Source organism: Oncorhynchus tshawytscha, linkage group LG05 (genome assembly GCF_018296145.1).
Source record: "Oncorhynchus tshawytscha isolate Ot180627B linkage group LG05, Otsh_v2.0, whole genome shotgun sequence".
NCBI lineage: Eukaryota > Metazoa > Chordata > Actinopteri > Salmoniformes > Salmonidae > Oncorhynchus > Oncorhynchus tshawytscha.
The window spans coordinates 34,358,294-34,373,036 of NC_056433.1; the positions used below are offsets into that span (position 1 = coordinate 34,358,294).

General features: G+C 47.3%; 1 protein-coding gene across 3 annotated transcripts; it reads right to left on the bottom strand.

Moving 5' to 3' along the window:
- Positions 1–430: 430 nt before the first annotated feature.
- ankef1a (ankyrin repeat and EF-hand domain containing 1a) lies at positions 431–14,282 on the bottom strand. Of its 3 annotated transcripts, none has more exons than XM_042321829.1 (10): positions 13,736–14,282; positions 12,793–13,173; positions 11,942–12,141; positions 11,461–11,610; positions 10,490–10,613; positions 9,404–10,238; positions 8,930–9,156; positions 8,575–8,732; positions 1,789–1,929; positions 431–1,192 (listed from the first exon to the last, which is right to left on the bottom strand). In XM_042321829.1, exons 2-10 carry the CDS (start codon positions 13,142–13,144, stop codon positions 1,037–1,039), a joined length of 2,343 nt encoding a protein of 780 aa, XP_042177763.1. In that variant the 5' UTR covers positions 13,145–13,173; positions 13,736–14,282; the 3' UTR covers positions 431–1,036. The 3 variants fall into 3 exon arrangements, with proteins under 3 accessions (XP_042177763.1, XP_024278479.1, XP_042177764.1); XM_024422711.2 differs by having other exon boundaries at positions 12,793–13,194; XM_042321830.1 differs by lacking the exon at positions 13,736–14,282 and adding an exon at positions 13,434–13,549 and having other exon boundaries at positions 12,793–13,194.
- Positions 14,283–14,743: the final 461 nt, after the last annotated feature.

Below are 14,743 nucleotides of genomic sequence, written 5' to 3' on the forward strand. Positions count from 1 at the left end.
CCAGAATAAAGTTAACCAAACAGTGCCTCCTGCAGGTTCAGAGGAGGAACTGTATTGCATCGAAAACCATACGCTCTCTACTCACCAGAAGAAAAAGTGTCCAAATCCAAGTCCATTACAGACACATAGATGACTAACAAAAGGATAAAACAGGCACATAAAAAATAGTCAGGCAGTGAAATCAAATAGCACAGTATCAACCATGTGTGATGTCACTGGAATTCACAGGCTTAGGGAGGTGCGTCTTAATGTGCGTGTGGTTTGTGGTGTGGTGAATTGTGTGGTGTTGTGGAGAGGTGTGTGTGTGTGTGTACCTGCAGAGTGAGGCATGCTACCCAGCGTGCCTGGCAGACGGCGGTGAGAGAAAGTGAGAGACCGAGAGGAGATGTTGACACACCAACCACCAGCCCAGATGCCAAATCAAATCAAAGTTTATTTGTCACGTGCGCCGAATACAACAGTTGTGTGAAGACCTGCTTACTTACAGGCTCTAACCAACAGTTGGGGGGGTGTGGATCCTCCCCAACATATTTCAAATCATTACTAGGACTTCTATTTCAAATCTGTAGGACTGTAAAGCTGTCTGGATGAGTGGAAGCTGTCTGGTATACAGGACAGACTCTTTGCCATGTGCTTTGTGTCTAGTGATACAATGAGTACTCAGTAGGCATGTCAGAAGAAGACAATTTTGTACTAAATTCAAGTGGATTTATATCAATAGATACAGTGAACAACATCTATACATTATTCTTACATCTTTACATCTACTACTTGGTGTCTCTTGTTTTAGTCAATAAATGTACTGGCTTTCTATGACAGTGAGGAAACAATCCTCTCAGCCATCAGTGTGCTAAGGCAAATTATGATTTCAATTCAGAGAGTAAATTGAAATTCAATACATAAATTGAAAATATGACTAAATGAATTCCAATTCCCTTCCTGAATTGAAAACTGATTTGAACCCAACTATGTGAGGCAAATTATATTCCATCTGCAAACATAACTGCTGACTCATTACAACCATGTCTTGTTCCCACTAGTTAGTAGCTTGAGTCAGCTTCAGAGATTTCTGCTGGATGTTCTTACTGAAGGGCATCATAAAGTCCTCAAAGTCCACCTCATAGGAAAACCTCTCCCTCTTCTTCTGCATCTTCTCTACCAGCTGGCTGGTGGTGGTCTGCTTGCCCCATACCTGGAACATAAAGTAGGGGGAGAACATAGAGCTGTATAGAGGACTTTCACCATTTTGAAGTAATCAACTGGGTGGGACTTCCTATGAGGTAAGGAAAGATCACATAATTCCATCCAGGTCATCAGGAGGGATCAGCCAATTAATTATACTGGTGAGCAAACATTCCATAACTGCAGGTGGCATTAAACCTCCAACCTTGAGTTTATTTATACCTGTTCAAAGAACACACTCCAGGTGGCAGTGTGCACCCTTTCAGTTTGTTCTTTGAAGTAGTAGAATAGTAGTAGAATAAAATTGACTACTTCAAAATGGAGGCCTCAATGGCGCTGCCCGTGCCCTCAAAAACGCAATAATGGGACAGATACAATGCTGCGATCTCTATACAACTCTATGAGGGAGAAACAACTAAACTGAACACAACCAACGTAGTTCAACTTTATTTTAATATACAGGTTCAATTCCCCTCCTGGACCTCCATGTACATGTCTTGCATAAAAAAATAAACATTGTTACCAAACTCATTTGAGAGAGATTCGTTGTCATTTTAATCTGACTACCCCTGCTACATCAGCACTGCAATGGCATAGCAGTCCTACCGTTTTTGGCACATAGCTGATGTCCACTTTGTTGACTTGTCCGCTGATGATCTGAGTGCTGTGCAGAATGATGCTCTCCTTCAGGGACATCGCTTTATTCACTACCATCTCAGATGGGGCAGGGGTCACTGGACCATGACCCTGGGGGGGGACACACCATGGCAACACAGTCATCAAGGAGGCAGAGAAAACAGCAATCAAGGTTTAGGGTCAGTTCCATTTCAATTCAGTCAATTTCTGGAGATTTGTTTCAGCATTTTAATTCTACATCAACTGAAATGTTGACTCATTGATTTTCAATGAGGATTTATCAATACTTAGGAATTTCAATTCATATCTTGACTGAATTGAAATGGAATTGAGCCCAACCTTGGAGCAACATTGAAGTAACCACAGTGACACAGCAACACAGTAAAAACTGGAATATCTTATGTTTCACCGAGTCTTGGCTGAACGACAAAATGGATAATATAGAGCTGGCTGGGATTTCCATGCATCGGCATTACAGAGCAGCTACGTCTGGTAAGACGAGGGGTGGGGGTATGTGTATTTGTCAATAACAGCTGGTGCATGATGTCTAATATTTTAAAAAGTCTCAAGGTATTGTTCGCCTGAGGTAGAGTACCTCATGACAAGCTGTAGACCACACTATCTACCAAGAGAGTTCTCATGTGCATTACTCGTAGCCGTCTATTTACCACCACAAACCAATGCTGGCACTAAGACCGCACTCAACAAGCTGTTTAAGGCCATAAGCAAACAAGAAAATGCTCATCCAGAAGCGGTGCTCCTGGTGGCTGGGGACTTTAATGCAGGCAAACTTTAATCCTTTTTGCCTCATTTCTACCAGTATGTCACATGTTCAACCAGAGGAAAAAAAATCTAGACTACCTTTACTCCACACACAGAGATGAACACAAAACTCTCCCTCACCCTCCATTTGGCAAATCTGACCATAATTCTTTCTTCCTTAATCCTGTTTACAAGCATAAACCACAACAGGAAGTATCAGTGACTCACTCAATACGGAAGTGGTCAGACAGTCCTGTAGCGTAGCATCCACTCTGTTCTGCTAGCACAGACTAGAATATGTTCCGAGATTCATCCAATGGAATTGAGGTGTATACCACCTCAGTTACAGGCAACATCCACACCACCATGCCCTCAGACGAACCATCAAACTCGAGAGCATGTACTGAGCATGCGCGGAACAACTGGTAAGTGTCTTCATTGACATTTTCAACCTCTCCCTGACCAAGTCTGTAATACCTACATGTTTCAAGCAGACCACCATAGTCCCTGTGTAAAAGAATGCGAAGGTAACCTGCCTGAATGACTACCGCCCCGTAGCACTCACGCCAGTAGACATGAAGAGCATTGAAAGGCGGGTCATGGTTCACATCAACACCATCATCCCGGAAACTCTAGACCCACTTCAATTCGAATTCCACAGATGACGCAATCTCAATCTCAATCTCACTTCACACTGCCCTTTCCAACCTGGAAAGAGGGAACACCTATGTGAGACTACAGCTCAGCGTTGACTACAGCTCAGCATTCAACATCATAGTACCCACAAAGCTCATCACTAAGCTAAGGACCCTGGGACTAAACACCTCCCTCTGCAACTAGATCTTGGACTTCCTGATGGGCCGCCCCCAGATGGTAAGGGTAGGCAACAACACATCTGCCACCCTGATCATCAACCCCGGGGCCCCTCTGGTGTGCGTGCTTAGTCACACGCCTGTACTCCCTGTACACTCACGACTGCACGACTCTAACACCATCATTAAGTTTGCTGACGACACAACAGTGATAGGCCTGATCACGGACAACGATGAGACAGCCTATAGGACAGCAACCTCTCCCTCAATGTGAGCAAGACAAAGGAGATGATTGTGGACTACAGGAAAAGGAGGACCGAGCACGCCCCAATTAACTTCGACGGGGCTGTAGTAGAGCAGGTCAAGAGCTTCAAATTCCTTGGTGTCAACATCCCCCAACAAACTATCATGGTCCATACACACCAAGACAGTCGTGAAAAGGGCACGACAACACATTTTCCTCCGCAGGAGACTGAAAAGATTTGGCATGGGTCCCCAGATCCTCAAAAGGTTATACAGCTCCACCATTGAGAGAATGGTTGCATCACCACCTGGTATGCCAACTGCTCGGCATTCAACTGTAAGGCACGACAGAGGGTAGTGCGTGCGGCCCAATACATCCCCGGGGCCAAGCTTCCTGCCATCCAGGACCTATATATTAGGCAGTGTCAGAGGAAGGCCCAAAGGCCCAAGAAATTGTCAAAGACTACAGTCACCCAAGTCATAGACTTCTCTCTGCTACCGCACGGCAAGAGGTACCGGAGAGCCAAGTCTAGGACCAAAATGCTCATTAGCAGCTTCTACCCCAAAGCCACAAGACTGCTGAACAATTGATTGAATGGCCACCCAGACTATTTACATTGACACCCTCCCCTCAGATACTCGCTGTTTATTATCTATGCATAGTCACTTTACCCCTGTCACGTTCTGACCATCGTTCGTATGTGTTTTCCTTGTTTTAGGGTTGGTCAGGACGTGAGCTGGGTGGGCATTCTATGTTTCATGTCTAGTTTGTCTATTTCTATGTCTGGCCTGATATGGTTCTCAATCAGAGGCAGGTGTTAGTCATTGTCTCTGATTGGGAACCATATTTAGGTAGCCTGGGTTTCACTGTGTGTTTGTGGGTGATTGTTCCTGTCTCTGTGTTTGCACCAGAAAGGACTGTTTCGGTTTTTCGTTACGTTCATTTACATTCTTTGTTTTGTAGTGTTTGTATTGATTCGTGTTTTTACGTTTGTTTATTAAACATGGATCGCAATCTACACGCCGCATTTTGGTCCGACTCTCCTTCACCACAAGAGAACCGTTACAGAATCACCCACCACAACCGGACCAAGCAGCGTGTCAACAGGCAGGAGCAGCAGGAGAGGCAACAGATGCAACAGGAGAGGAGGCAACAGGAGCAGCCCAAAGAGGAGTACAGTATGGACTATACTTCTTGGGAGGAGATAGACAGGTGGGCGGTCGACCCAGGGAGAGTGCCGGAGCCCGCCTGGGATTCGATGGAGCAGTGCGCGGAAGGTTATCGGAGAATGAGGTTGGCGAAGCAAGCACGGCGGCGCGGACGGAAGCCCGAGAGTCAGCCCCAAAAATTTCTTGGGGGGGGGCTCACAGGGAGTATGGCTACGCCAGGTAGGAGACCTGCACAAACTCCCTGTGTTTACCGGGGGGCTAGAGAGACCGGGCAGGCACCGTGTTATGCTGTGGTGCGCACGGTGTCTCCAGTGCGGGTGCATAGCCCGGTGCGGTATATTCCAGCTCCGCGTATCGGCCGGGCTAGATTGAGCGTCGAGCCAAATGCCATGAAGCCGGCTCTACGCATCTGGTCCCCAGTGTGTCTCCTTGTGCCGGCTTACATGGCACCAGCCTTGCGCACGGTGTCCCCGGTTCGCCTACATAGCCCATTGCGGGCTATTCCACCTCACCGCACTGGTAGAGCGACCGGGAGTATTCAACCAGGTAAGGTTGGGCAGGCTCGGTGCTCAAGAGCTCCAGTGCGCCTGCACGGTCCGGTCTATCCAGTACCACCTTCACACACCAGCCCTCCGGTGGCAGCTCCCCGCACCAGGCTTCCTGTGCGTGTTCTCGGTCCAGTACCACCAGTACAAGCACCACGCATCAGGCCTACAGTGCGCCTCGCCTCTCCAGCGCTGTCGGAGTCTCCCGCCTGTTCAGCGCAGCCAGATCCTTCCTCATCTACAGCGCTGCTGGAGTCTCCTGTCTGTTCAGCGCAGCCAGAGCTGCCAGTCTGCATGAAGCAGCCAGAGCTGCCAGTCTGCATGAAGCAGCCAGAGATGCCAGTCTGCATGAAGCAGCCAGAGCTGCCAGTCTGCATGAAGCTGCCAGTCTGCATGGAGCAGCCAGAGCTGTCAGTCTGCATGAAGCAGCCAGATATATCAGTCTGCATGGAGCAGCCGGAGCTGCCAGTCTGCAAGGAGCTGCCAGTCTGCACGGAGCTGTCAGTCTGCACGGAGCTGTCAGTCTGCAAGGAGCTGTCAGTCTGCAAGGAGCTGTCAGTCTGCACGGAGCTGTCAGTCTGCACGGAGCTGCCAGTCTGCAAGGAGCTGCCAGTCTGCAAGGAGCTGCCAGTCTGCAAGGAGCTGCCAGTTTGTAAGGAGCTGCCAGTCTGCAAGGAGCTGCCAGTCTGCACGGAGCCGCCAGAGCTGCCAGTCTGTAAGAAGCCGCCAGAGCTGTCAGCCTATATGGAGCAGCCAGAGCCGCCAGTCAGCATGGAGCAGCCAGATCAGTCAGTCTGCCATGATCCGCCAGTCAGCCAGACTCTTCCAGATCTGCCAGTCAGCCAGACTCTTCCAGATCTGCCAGTCAGCCAGACTCTTCCAGATCTGCCAGTCAGCCAGACTCTTCCAGATCTGCCAGACTCTTCCAGATCCGCCAGTCAGCCAGACTTTTCCAGATCCGCCAGACTCTTCCAGATCCGCCAGTCAACCAGACTCTCCCAGATCCGCCAGTCAGCCAGACTCTCCCAGATCCGCCAGTCAGCCAGACTCTCCCAGATCCGCCAGTCAGCCAGACTCTTCCAGATCCGCCAGTCAGCCAGACTCTTCCAGATCCGCCAGTCAGCCAGACTCTTCCAGATCCGCCAGTCAGCCAGACTCTTCCAGATCCGCCAGTCAGCCAGACTCTTCCAGATCCGCCAGTCAGCCAGACTCTTCCAGATCCGCCAGTCAGCCAGACTCTTCCAGATCCGCCAGTCAGCCAGACTCTTCCAGATCCGCCAGTCAGCCAGACTCTTCCAGATCCGCCAGTCAGCCAGACTCTTCCAGATCCGCCAGTCAGCCAGACTCTTCCAGATCCGCCAGTCAGCCAGACTCTTCCAGATCCGCCAGTCAGCCAGACTCTTCCAGATCTGCCAGTCAACCAGACCTGCCAGTCAGCCAGACTCTTACAGATCTGCCAGTCAGCCAGACTCTTCCAGATTTGCCAGTCACCCGGACTCTTCCAGATCCGCCAGTCAGCCGGACTCTTCCAGATCCGCCAGTCAACCGGACTCTTCCAGATCTGCCAGGCTCTTCCAGATCTGCCAGTCAGCCAGACTCTTCCAGATCTGCCAGTCAACCGGACTCTTCCAGATCCGCCAGTCAACCGGACTCTTCCAGTGCCGCCAGTCTGCCCAGCGCCGCCAGTCTGCCCAGTACCGTCAGTGCCGCCAGTCTGCCCAGCGCCACCAGTCTGCCCAGTGCCGCCAGTCTGCCCCGCCCTGCTAGTCTGCCCAGCGCCGCCAGTGCCGTCAGTCTGCCCAGCGCCGCCAGTGCCGTCAGTCTGCCCAGCGCCGCCAGTGCCGTCAGTCTGTCCAGCGCCGCAAGTGCCGCCAGTCTGCCAGGATCAGTTAGATCCGCCAGCCAGCCAGGATCCGCCAGTCTGCCAGGATCCGCCAGTCTGCCAGGATCCGCCAGTCTGCCAGGATCCGCCAGGATTCGCCATTCAGCCAGGATCTGCCAGTCAGCCAGGATCTGCCGGAACCACCAGCCAGCCAGGATCTGCTAGATCCATCAACCTGCCGGAGCTTCCTTTCAGTCCTGAGCTTCCTCTCAGTCCTGAGCTTCCTCTTGAGCCTCCCCTCAGTCCTGAGCTTCCCCTCAGTCCCGAGCTATCCCTCAATCCTGAGCTACCTCAGTCCGGAGCTGCCCCTCAGTCCAGTGGGGTCCGTTGTTAGGTTTCCTAGGCCAAGGTTAGCGGCGAGGGTCGCCACTCAAGGGACGCTAAGGAGGTGGACTAAGACAATTATGGAGTGGGGTCCACGTCCAGCGCCAGAGCCGCCACCGCGGACAGATGCCCACCCAGACCCTCCCCTATAGGTTTAGGATGTGCCTTCGGAGTCCACACCTGGGGGGGTACTGTCACGTTCTGACCATCGTTCGTATGTGTTTTCCTTGTTTTAGGGTTGGTCAGGACGTGAGCTGGGTGGGCATTCTATGTTTCATGTCTAGTTTGTCTATTTCTATGTCTGGCCTGATATGGTTCTCAATCAGAGGCAGGTGTTAGTCATTGTCTCTGATTGGGAACCATATTTAGGTAGCCTGGGTTTCACTGTGTGTTTGTGGGTGATTGTTCCTGTCTCTGTGTTTGCACCAGAAAGGACTGTTTTGGTTTTGTTCATTTACATTCTTTGTTTTGTAGTGTTTGTATTGATTTGTGTTTTTACGTTTGTTTATTAAACATGGATCGCAATCTACACGCCGCATTTTGGTCCGACTCTCCTTCACCACAAGAGAACCGTTACAACCCCTACCTACATATACAAATGACCTCGACTACACTGTACCACCGCACATGGGCTCTGTACCGGTACCCCCTGTATATAGCTATTTTATTTGAGATTGAATAGGGACTCGCATGGTGTCTCTGCCGGCTACGATGCCTCTGGTTATTAAGAACTACACCACGGCCTTGTCAGCAAGTAATTCTACACGTCTGGACTAATTTGCTTACAAGTCTCTGGGGTAGGGTAACAGGGACTATCCTTTTACACTTTTTGGTTTTCGGTCACATTGAGAGATGGGAAAATCGCAATGTGATCAAAAAAGAATGGGTGTGTGTGACCACATCTTTGACATACAGGAATATGATGATTGGTTAACAGTCTTACCATCGATCGGATCAAAAATAGAAAGAAACGGTCAACGTTGTTAGGACAAACCAGTAGCATGAAAGGTTCTTGTACCTTTTCTTGGGCAGTGGCAGGTCTGGGTTTAGGTTGAGGTTTACCCCCTTTTCCTTTCTTGTTCTCCTTGAGTTTGGGCAGAGAATCAATCTTAGCCTGGACCAAGTCCACAATCCTGAAGTCTGCATAGGCACGGGCGATGTCCAAGCAATTTTGCTCTGAAACAAAATGCACTTATTCAAATGACAGAAAGTCTCTGAGGCAATCTATCAACCAAAACAGTCAACTAACTCGGGTGTTCTGAGTGCTGACCTTATGTGTAGTTTGGGTAGCCTACAGAGTGAGTGAGTATTCATTCATTGTTTGCTATTTAATATCCTACTGCATCATGCTATTCATGATGGTATTACAGTACCTTTCTTGTTTTCTGCAGCAACCTTTGCCCCGGCCTTGATGAGGTAGTCCACACAGCAGGGCCTGCAGCTCTCGATGGCCCTCATGAGGGGTGTGGCACCGTTGAGAGCGGGCATGTCCACCTTGGCACCTCTCTCCACCAGCAGCTCCATTATGTCCAGTTGTCCTGCGTGACAAGCGTGGTGGAGGGGCGTCCAACGGAACTGGTCACACACATTCACGTCAGCCCTGTGGTATATAAGAAACACACACGGTACAGTACTGAAACAGGCCTAATGCTATGACTGACTAAACCACTATAACTTTACCGGCATAATCACACTGCATTATAAAGCAAACATTGAGAAATGTATACAGTCTACAAAAAGGAGAAGTGATAAGGATGAGTTGTGTTACAACCCCTTTACATATGTTGACTAAGGTGTTCCATAAACTAAAACTAAATAAACTTGTCCAGGAGAGAATTCTATCTCACCCCAAGTTGAGGAGGAATTGGGCCACCTCGTAGTTTCCACTGGAGCAGGCGGTCATGAGAGGGGTCTTATAGAAGCGGTCCTTCACGTCCACCGGGACCCCCTGACTGAAGGCCAGGTTCAGAGACTCCAGGTCCCCCGTCTTCACACAGTAGTTGATGTCGATATAGACCCTCTCCGGCTTGTCTAGGTACCAGGCGGAATCATCCTCTATCGGGTGGACTGGCGGGTGGTCGCGGTCGAAACGAGTGACGTCAGTACAATGCTGGTACGTCTCGATCATGTAGTGAGGCGGCCCGCCGTCGTCCCGCCGGTATATAAGCTCAGGTGGGATGGTACAAATAGGCATGGGGAGAGTGAATTTAGCCTTTTTCTTGCCCTTTTTACCTCTCTTTCCTCCTTTCTTCTTCTTTGGACCATAAGAGGCGATGGTAAATGATTTCTGGAGGTACTTGAGGCCCTTGAAGAAGTCACTGACGTTGACTAGTCCTTCTCTCCTTTTGTCGTGGGCCACTACCACCTTATGGAGCTGGTCCAGTTCCACTGGGGCCTGGAGCTTCTGCAGCACAGATATGAACATTTCCCTAGAGACTGTCTCCGTGCCCTTGGCTTCTGATTCGTCCAAAAAGGCATTCCGGAGGGCGGCCTCGTGCTCGTGGGACCAATCGTGGAGGGTCAGGGCCCAGGGAGTGTTGGGATTGGACACCCCGGTTTTGGAGTACTTCCCGTGTATCCTCTCTGCTTTCTTGAGTTCCTTTACCACTGCCTTGTAGCTGTTGTCTTTGGCAATATGACGGGGAAGAAGGCCCTCCTGGTTTTTTTGTTTGGGGTTACAACCTGAAGTTATCACACAATAAAGATGGAAACCCTTTTGTGACTGAAGTGGAATAAAAATCTGACAAATCAATAGCCAGCTGAAAACATTCCAAATGCTGGGAATAAAATGTATAAAATGCTTAAAAATGTTTCAAACACATGTTCACTGAGCTTACCGTCAATGTGTTTGTATGAGTTTAAGAAGGACTGATTCATTCCGTGTATATTAGTTACAGTATTAGTAAAAAAAGCATGTTAGTTAGGGCACATACCTCTCTGTGCTAGGAACCTGCAGCAATCAGTGAAGCCCCCTCGGGCAGCGTAGTGCAGAGGAGTGTCCCCCTCTGATGTCATCACCCCCATGTCAGCTGAGTAAGCAGACAGCACCTGGATCACCTGCAGGAAGTCAATACAATTTTATTAAATTATATTAACTGATGATGCTTGTACACAAAACAGATGACATATAGGGCCTGTTTCCCGGACCCAAAATAAGCCTTGTCCTGCTCAATGGAAAATGTCTATAGGAAGTGTTTTTCAGTTCAGGACTAAGTTTAATCTGGGTCCAGGAAATTGGTGCATGAAGTTCAGACTAGGGTTGCAAAAATACCGTTAATTTACCAAAGTTACCAGAATCTTCAGTCATTTATTAATTAACAGAAAATATATGGCAATCTATTGTGACTTTGGTCACAACTTTTTTTTAAATGATGGTTCAAGAGAAAATAGCCTAGTTAATAAAAAAAGCATCTAATCAACCACGGCATTAACTCTGCAACTCAACCAACTGTTGACTATTTTCACAACTGCCACTACTTTGACGCCAAAACATTAACAACAAATACATATTGACATAGTAAAATAAAATAGAAGTGTGTGAAAATATATATAAAAGGATATTTCATGCTGAAACCCTCATATTATACACCAATAGTATTCACTAAGTTGATGGTTTACATTTAGGATCATGTTTGACATCTTTGTCATTCTGTTTTTCTATTTTAATAACATCTTATTTAGTTATTTCATATATTTTATATGTGATAAGGCCACACAGAGGGCCCAAAATAATTAGACACTAATAACCAAAAGGTTGTTAGACTGAATCCCTGAGCTGACAAGGTACAAATCTGTTGTTCTGCCCCTGAACAGGGCACTGTTCCTAGGCTGCCATTGTAAATAAGAATTTGTTCTTAACTAACTTGCCTAGTTATATAAAGGTCAAATTAAAAAAATAACCCACCTCAAAGAATCCCCCCATGGCAGCGAAGTGTGTGGCGTGGAGGTGGTTCTTGTCGAGGGTGTTGGGGTTTGCGCCCCTCAGTAGGATGGCTCTGACCAGCTCCACAGCCCCAGCCCTGGCTGCCTCCATCAACGCAGTGCGGCCTGTCATCTGAAGAGACAGGAGGATGTCACCTCTATGTGATGAGTGTGAATATGAAGACCAAATTCACACACATCAAAGTCTTAGTTACCTTATTCTATTCTATATCTACATTACTCAGAGACAACAATTCAGGTAATTTCCTCTCCCATAATTCACAAGTCACAATAAGTTACATTTTAGAAAATATAAAATTAGTTGAATCCAAAATGGCACACTTATAATTTTTCAGCAAACTGTACCTAATAAGACTAAAGTATTGCACTAAATAGAGAGTAGGGTGTCATTTCAGATTTTCCCATTGATCTCCCAGACACCCCCATGTCATGTGTTATGAGACCTGATTGGCTGAGTTGGGGTCGGCGCCCTGCTCCAGGATGCTGAGGCACATGGCGGAGCAGTCGGCGGCACGTTGACACGCCAGCAGGAACACGGGTGTCCCGGCGAGCGAGACGTTGTTGACATCAGCCATGCTTTGTAGGGCCACCTGCAGGCAGCGCATGTGGCGCTTGGTGGGGAAGATGCAGTAGAAGAGCACACCTGGGAAAAGAGCCAAGAGCCACCAAGTGAGCCATTAAGCTGAAGGGATCGGATTACCCAGCAGGCTTTACAGACAAGGGAGAGGTTCCCTTCTGATCTGTAATTAGATGTGTCCACAATCATCCCCACAAAATAGCAAAGACTCATTGACTGTAACTGAAGACTGGACCACACTGCAATTGAGGCTATTATCATAATTGGGCTTTAAGGAGTTTTGTATGAGCGCCGTTGGGTTGGCTCCTTTGGAGGGAGTGAGTCAATTCGAGCCGCCTGAGACACTGATCTCATCAATATGTAAACAGAGAAAGCATGCATTTTCATGAGTCAAACAGTCACGCCATTCAACAGGAGGCTACCAGACTGAACTTGAAACAGAACTCATCTCTTGGTATCAGAGCTACACACACAGTAATACAGTAAGTAAGCAAACTGTGGAGTGGACATTTGAATACAGTGAATACTATGGTTTGAATTGATGCAAAGAGCACATTTCCATCTACGGGTAATACATAAAGTAATATTATATTTTATTCCATCCCATTGCATAAAATTATATTCTCAGTGGCTGACTATTCTACTCTACACTACTCTACTCAATATCTCTAGCAAACACAGCATCACCTAATCTGGGGGCTGACTGGATCCTCTCACCTTTCCCCTCAGCATCCAACAGGTTCATTTTAGCGTAGTTCTTAGCTAGCAGGGCCACCATGCCGTCGTGCCCCATCTCAGCTGCTAACATGACCGGGGTGCGCCCCCTTTTGTCCTGGACGTTGGGCTGGGCGCCCTGGGCCAGCAGGAAGCTGACCATGTTTGTGTTGTTGGCCACAGCAGCCAGGTGGAGAACTCCAGTGCCCTCCCGTGGCTCTGTCAGGTTGATGAGGTCCTCCACACCCATGTCTACCATCTTCTCTATTTGAGGCTGGTCTCCTTCATGGACATACTGGAGGAGCCGGTAGATCTGCAGCACCTGCAGGCGACCCTCAGCCACCGGGGTCTTCATTATGGGTCAGTGGGCAAGTAGGGGCTCTCCTTCCAGACCAGGGTCAAATACTATATGTCAAAAGTTTTAAATAATTGAGTTTCACTTTATTTAAATTTGTCTGGTACAATGTAGCCAATGGTATAGTCCCCAAAATGCACATTTTAAGCCAAAGCATGCACAACTCTCGCAGAACTAAACTCCACTCTATGGTGAAGAAAGTTTAGAAACGTCCTTTATAATGGTGTATAAACTTCCTTCACCGTGGAGTGGAGTTTAGTCTGATAACACAACTCAAAAAATAGCCGACCTTCAACTATATGTATTTCTTTGACCCTTTCTCCTTGAGATTAAAATACAATAAAACTGTAGGCCCTATAACGTTACTATCAGCTCACTCTCACATCTCCTTGTGGCCATTCTGCCGCCCTGTTGTAAACTGTTTACGTTCCGTTTACGATATCAAATCAAAAACTAGTGGGGTAGGTCTGGCATGTTTACGTGTCTGCCTAGCTACGTAAAATATGCCTAGCTACGTAGAATATGCCTAGACCAAACTAACGTAAACGGCAAAACAATTTGAAAGACAGCTTTTAAATTGTGCTTTCTTACCTTTAAAAAAATTATCTCATGCAGGAACTATTTCTATGTGGTTAGTTTGTTGACAAATCCAGTCATCATTGGAGCGAAATTATCGCGTAATCGACCGAATAGTTTGTTGTTTCAAAGCACAACCTGTGACTTTTGTTGGAGAGCAGGGTGGGAAAGAATTCCCATAGCAACGGAACGTGCGGGTAAAATCACTAGAGGACGGGCCTCAAGGAATAACTGTCGGCATCTTGAATGCTGGCAGGCAACGCGCATTCTATTTTACTCAATGGCTATGCTCTTAAATGGGTAGAATTACGGGTTCGTTGCACTTCACTGGCGTTGCAAATATCAGTTTACATCGTGTTTATCAGTCCTGTCACTCAAGCACAGTCTTAAAGAGAGTAAAACCAAAAGCCAAGGAATAAGATCAGACTGCGAGAGTAAAAGAGGATGAATATTGCCTCCCCTCTTCAAAATCAAAAAGTAATCTCCAAATATTCAGGGTTGTTCAGCAGCGCAGTGAAGTAGAGCTATCATATAATCCTGGACATCCGTTTTCACTAGTGCAACAGTTTACAGTTGTCATAGAGAGGAATTGAGTTTAGCCTAGCTGTTTGCTAGCACTATTGAAATGTAGCCTCTGTTTGTGTTTTTATAAAACACTACAAAACACTCCACTTAGAATCTCATTCTGGATAAAGTCTCTGCACTAAATTTTGACCCCCCAAATATGCAAATATGGATTTATGGAACATTGGATTTATTAATTAAATTGAATGGAAATAATAAGATTCTGATATATGAGTTAGTTTGGAGTGTTTGAGCGTTTTATAACATGCTTAGACACATTTTCATAATGCATTATTGTCTATCGCAAGCGAAGAATCTGTAACCAAACAAAATATATATATATTTTTTTAAGTTTGGGGGAAACAACCACAAGCACAAAAATAGTGAAGATAAGGTCACATGTAAAAATGGGTGAACTTCCCCTTTTAGTCAAAGCAGAATGAAGACAAGGCCTCAAAG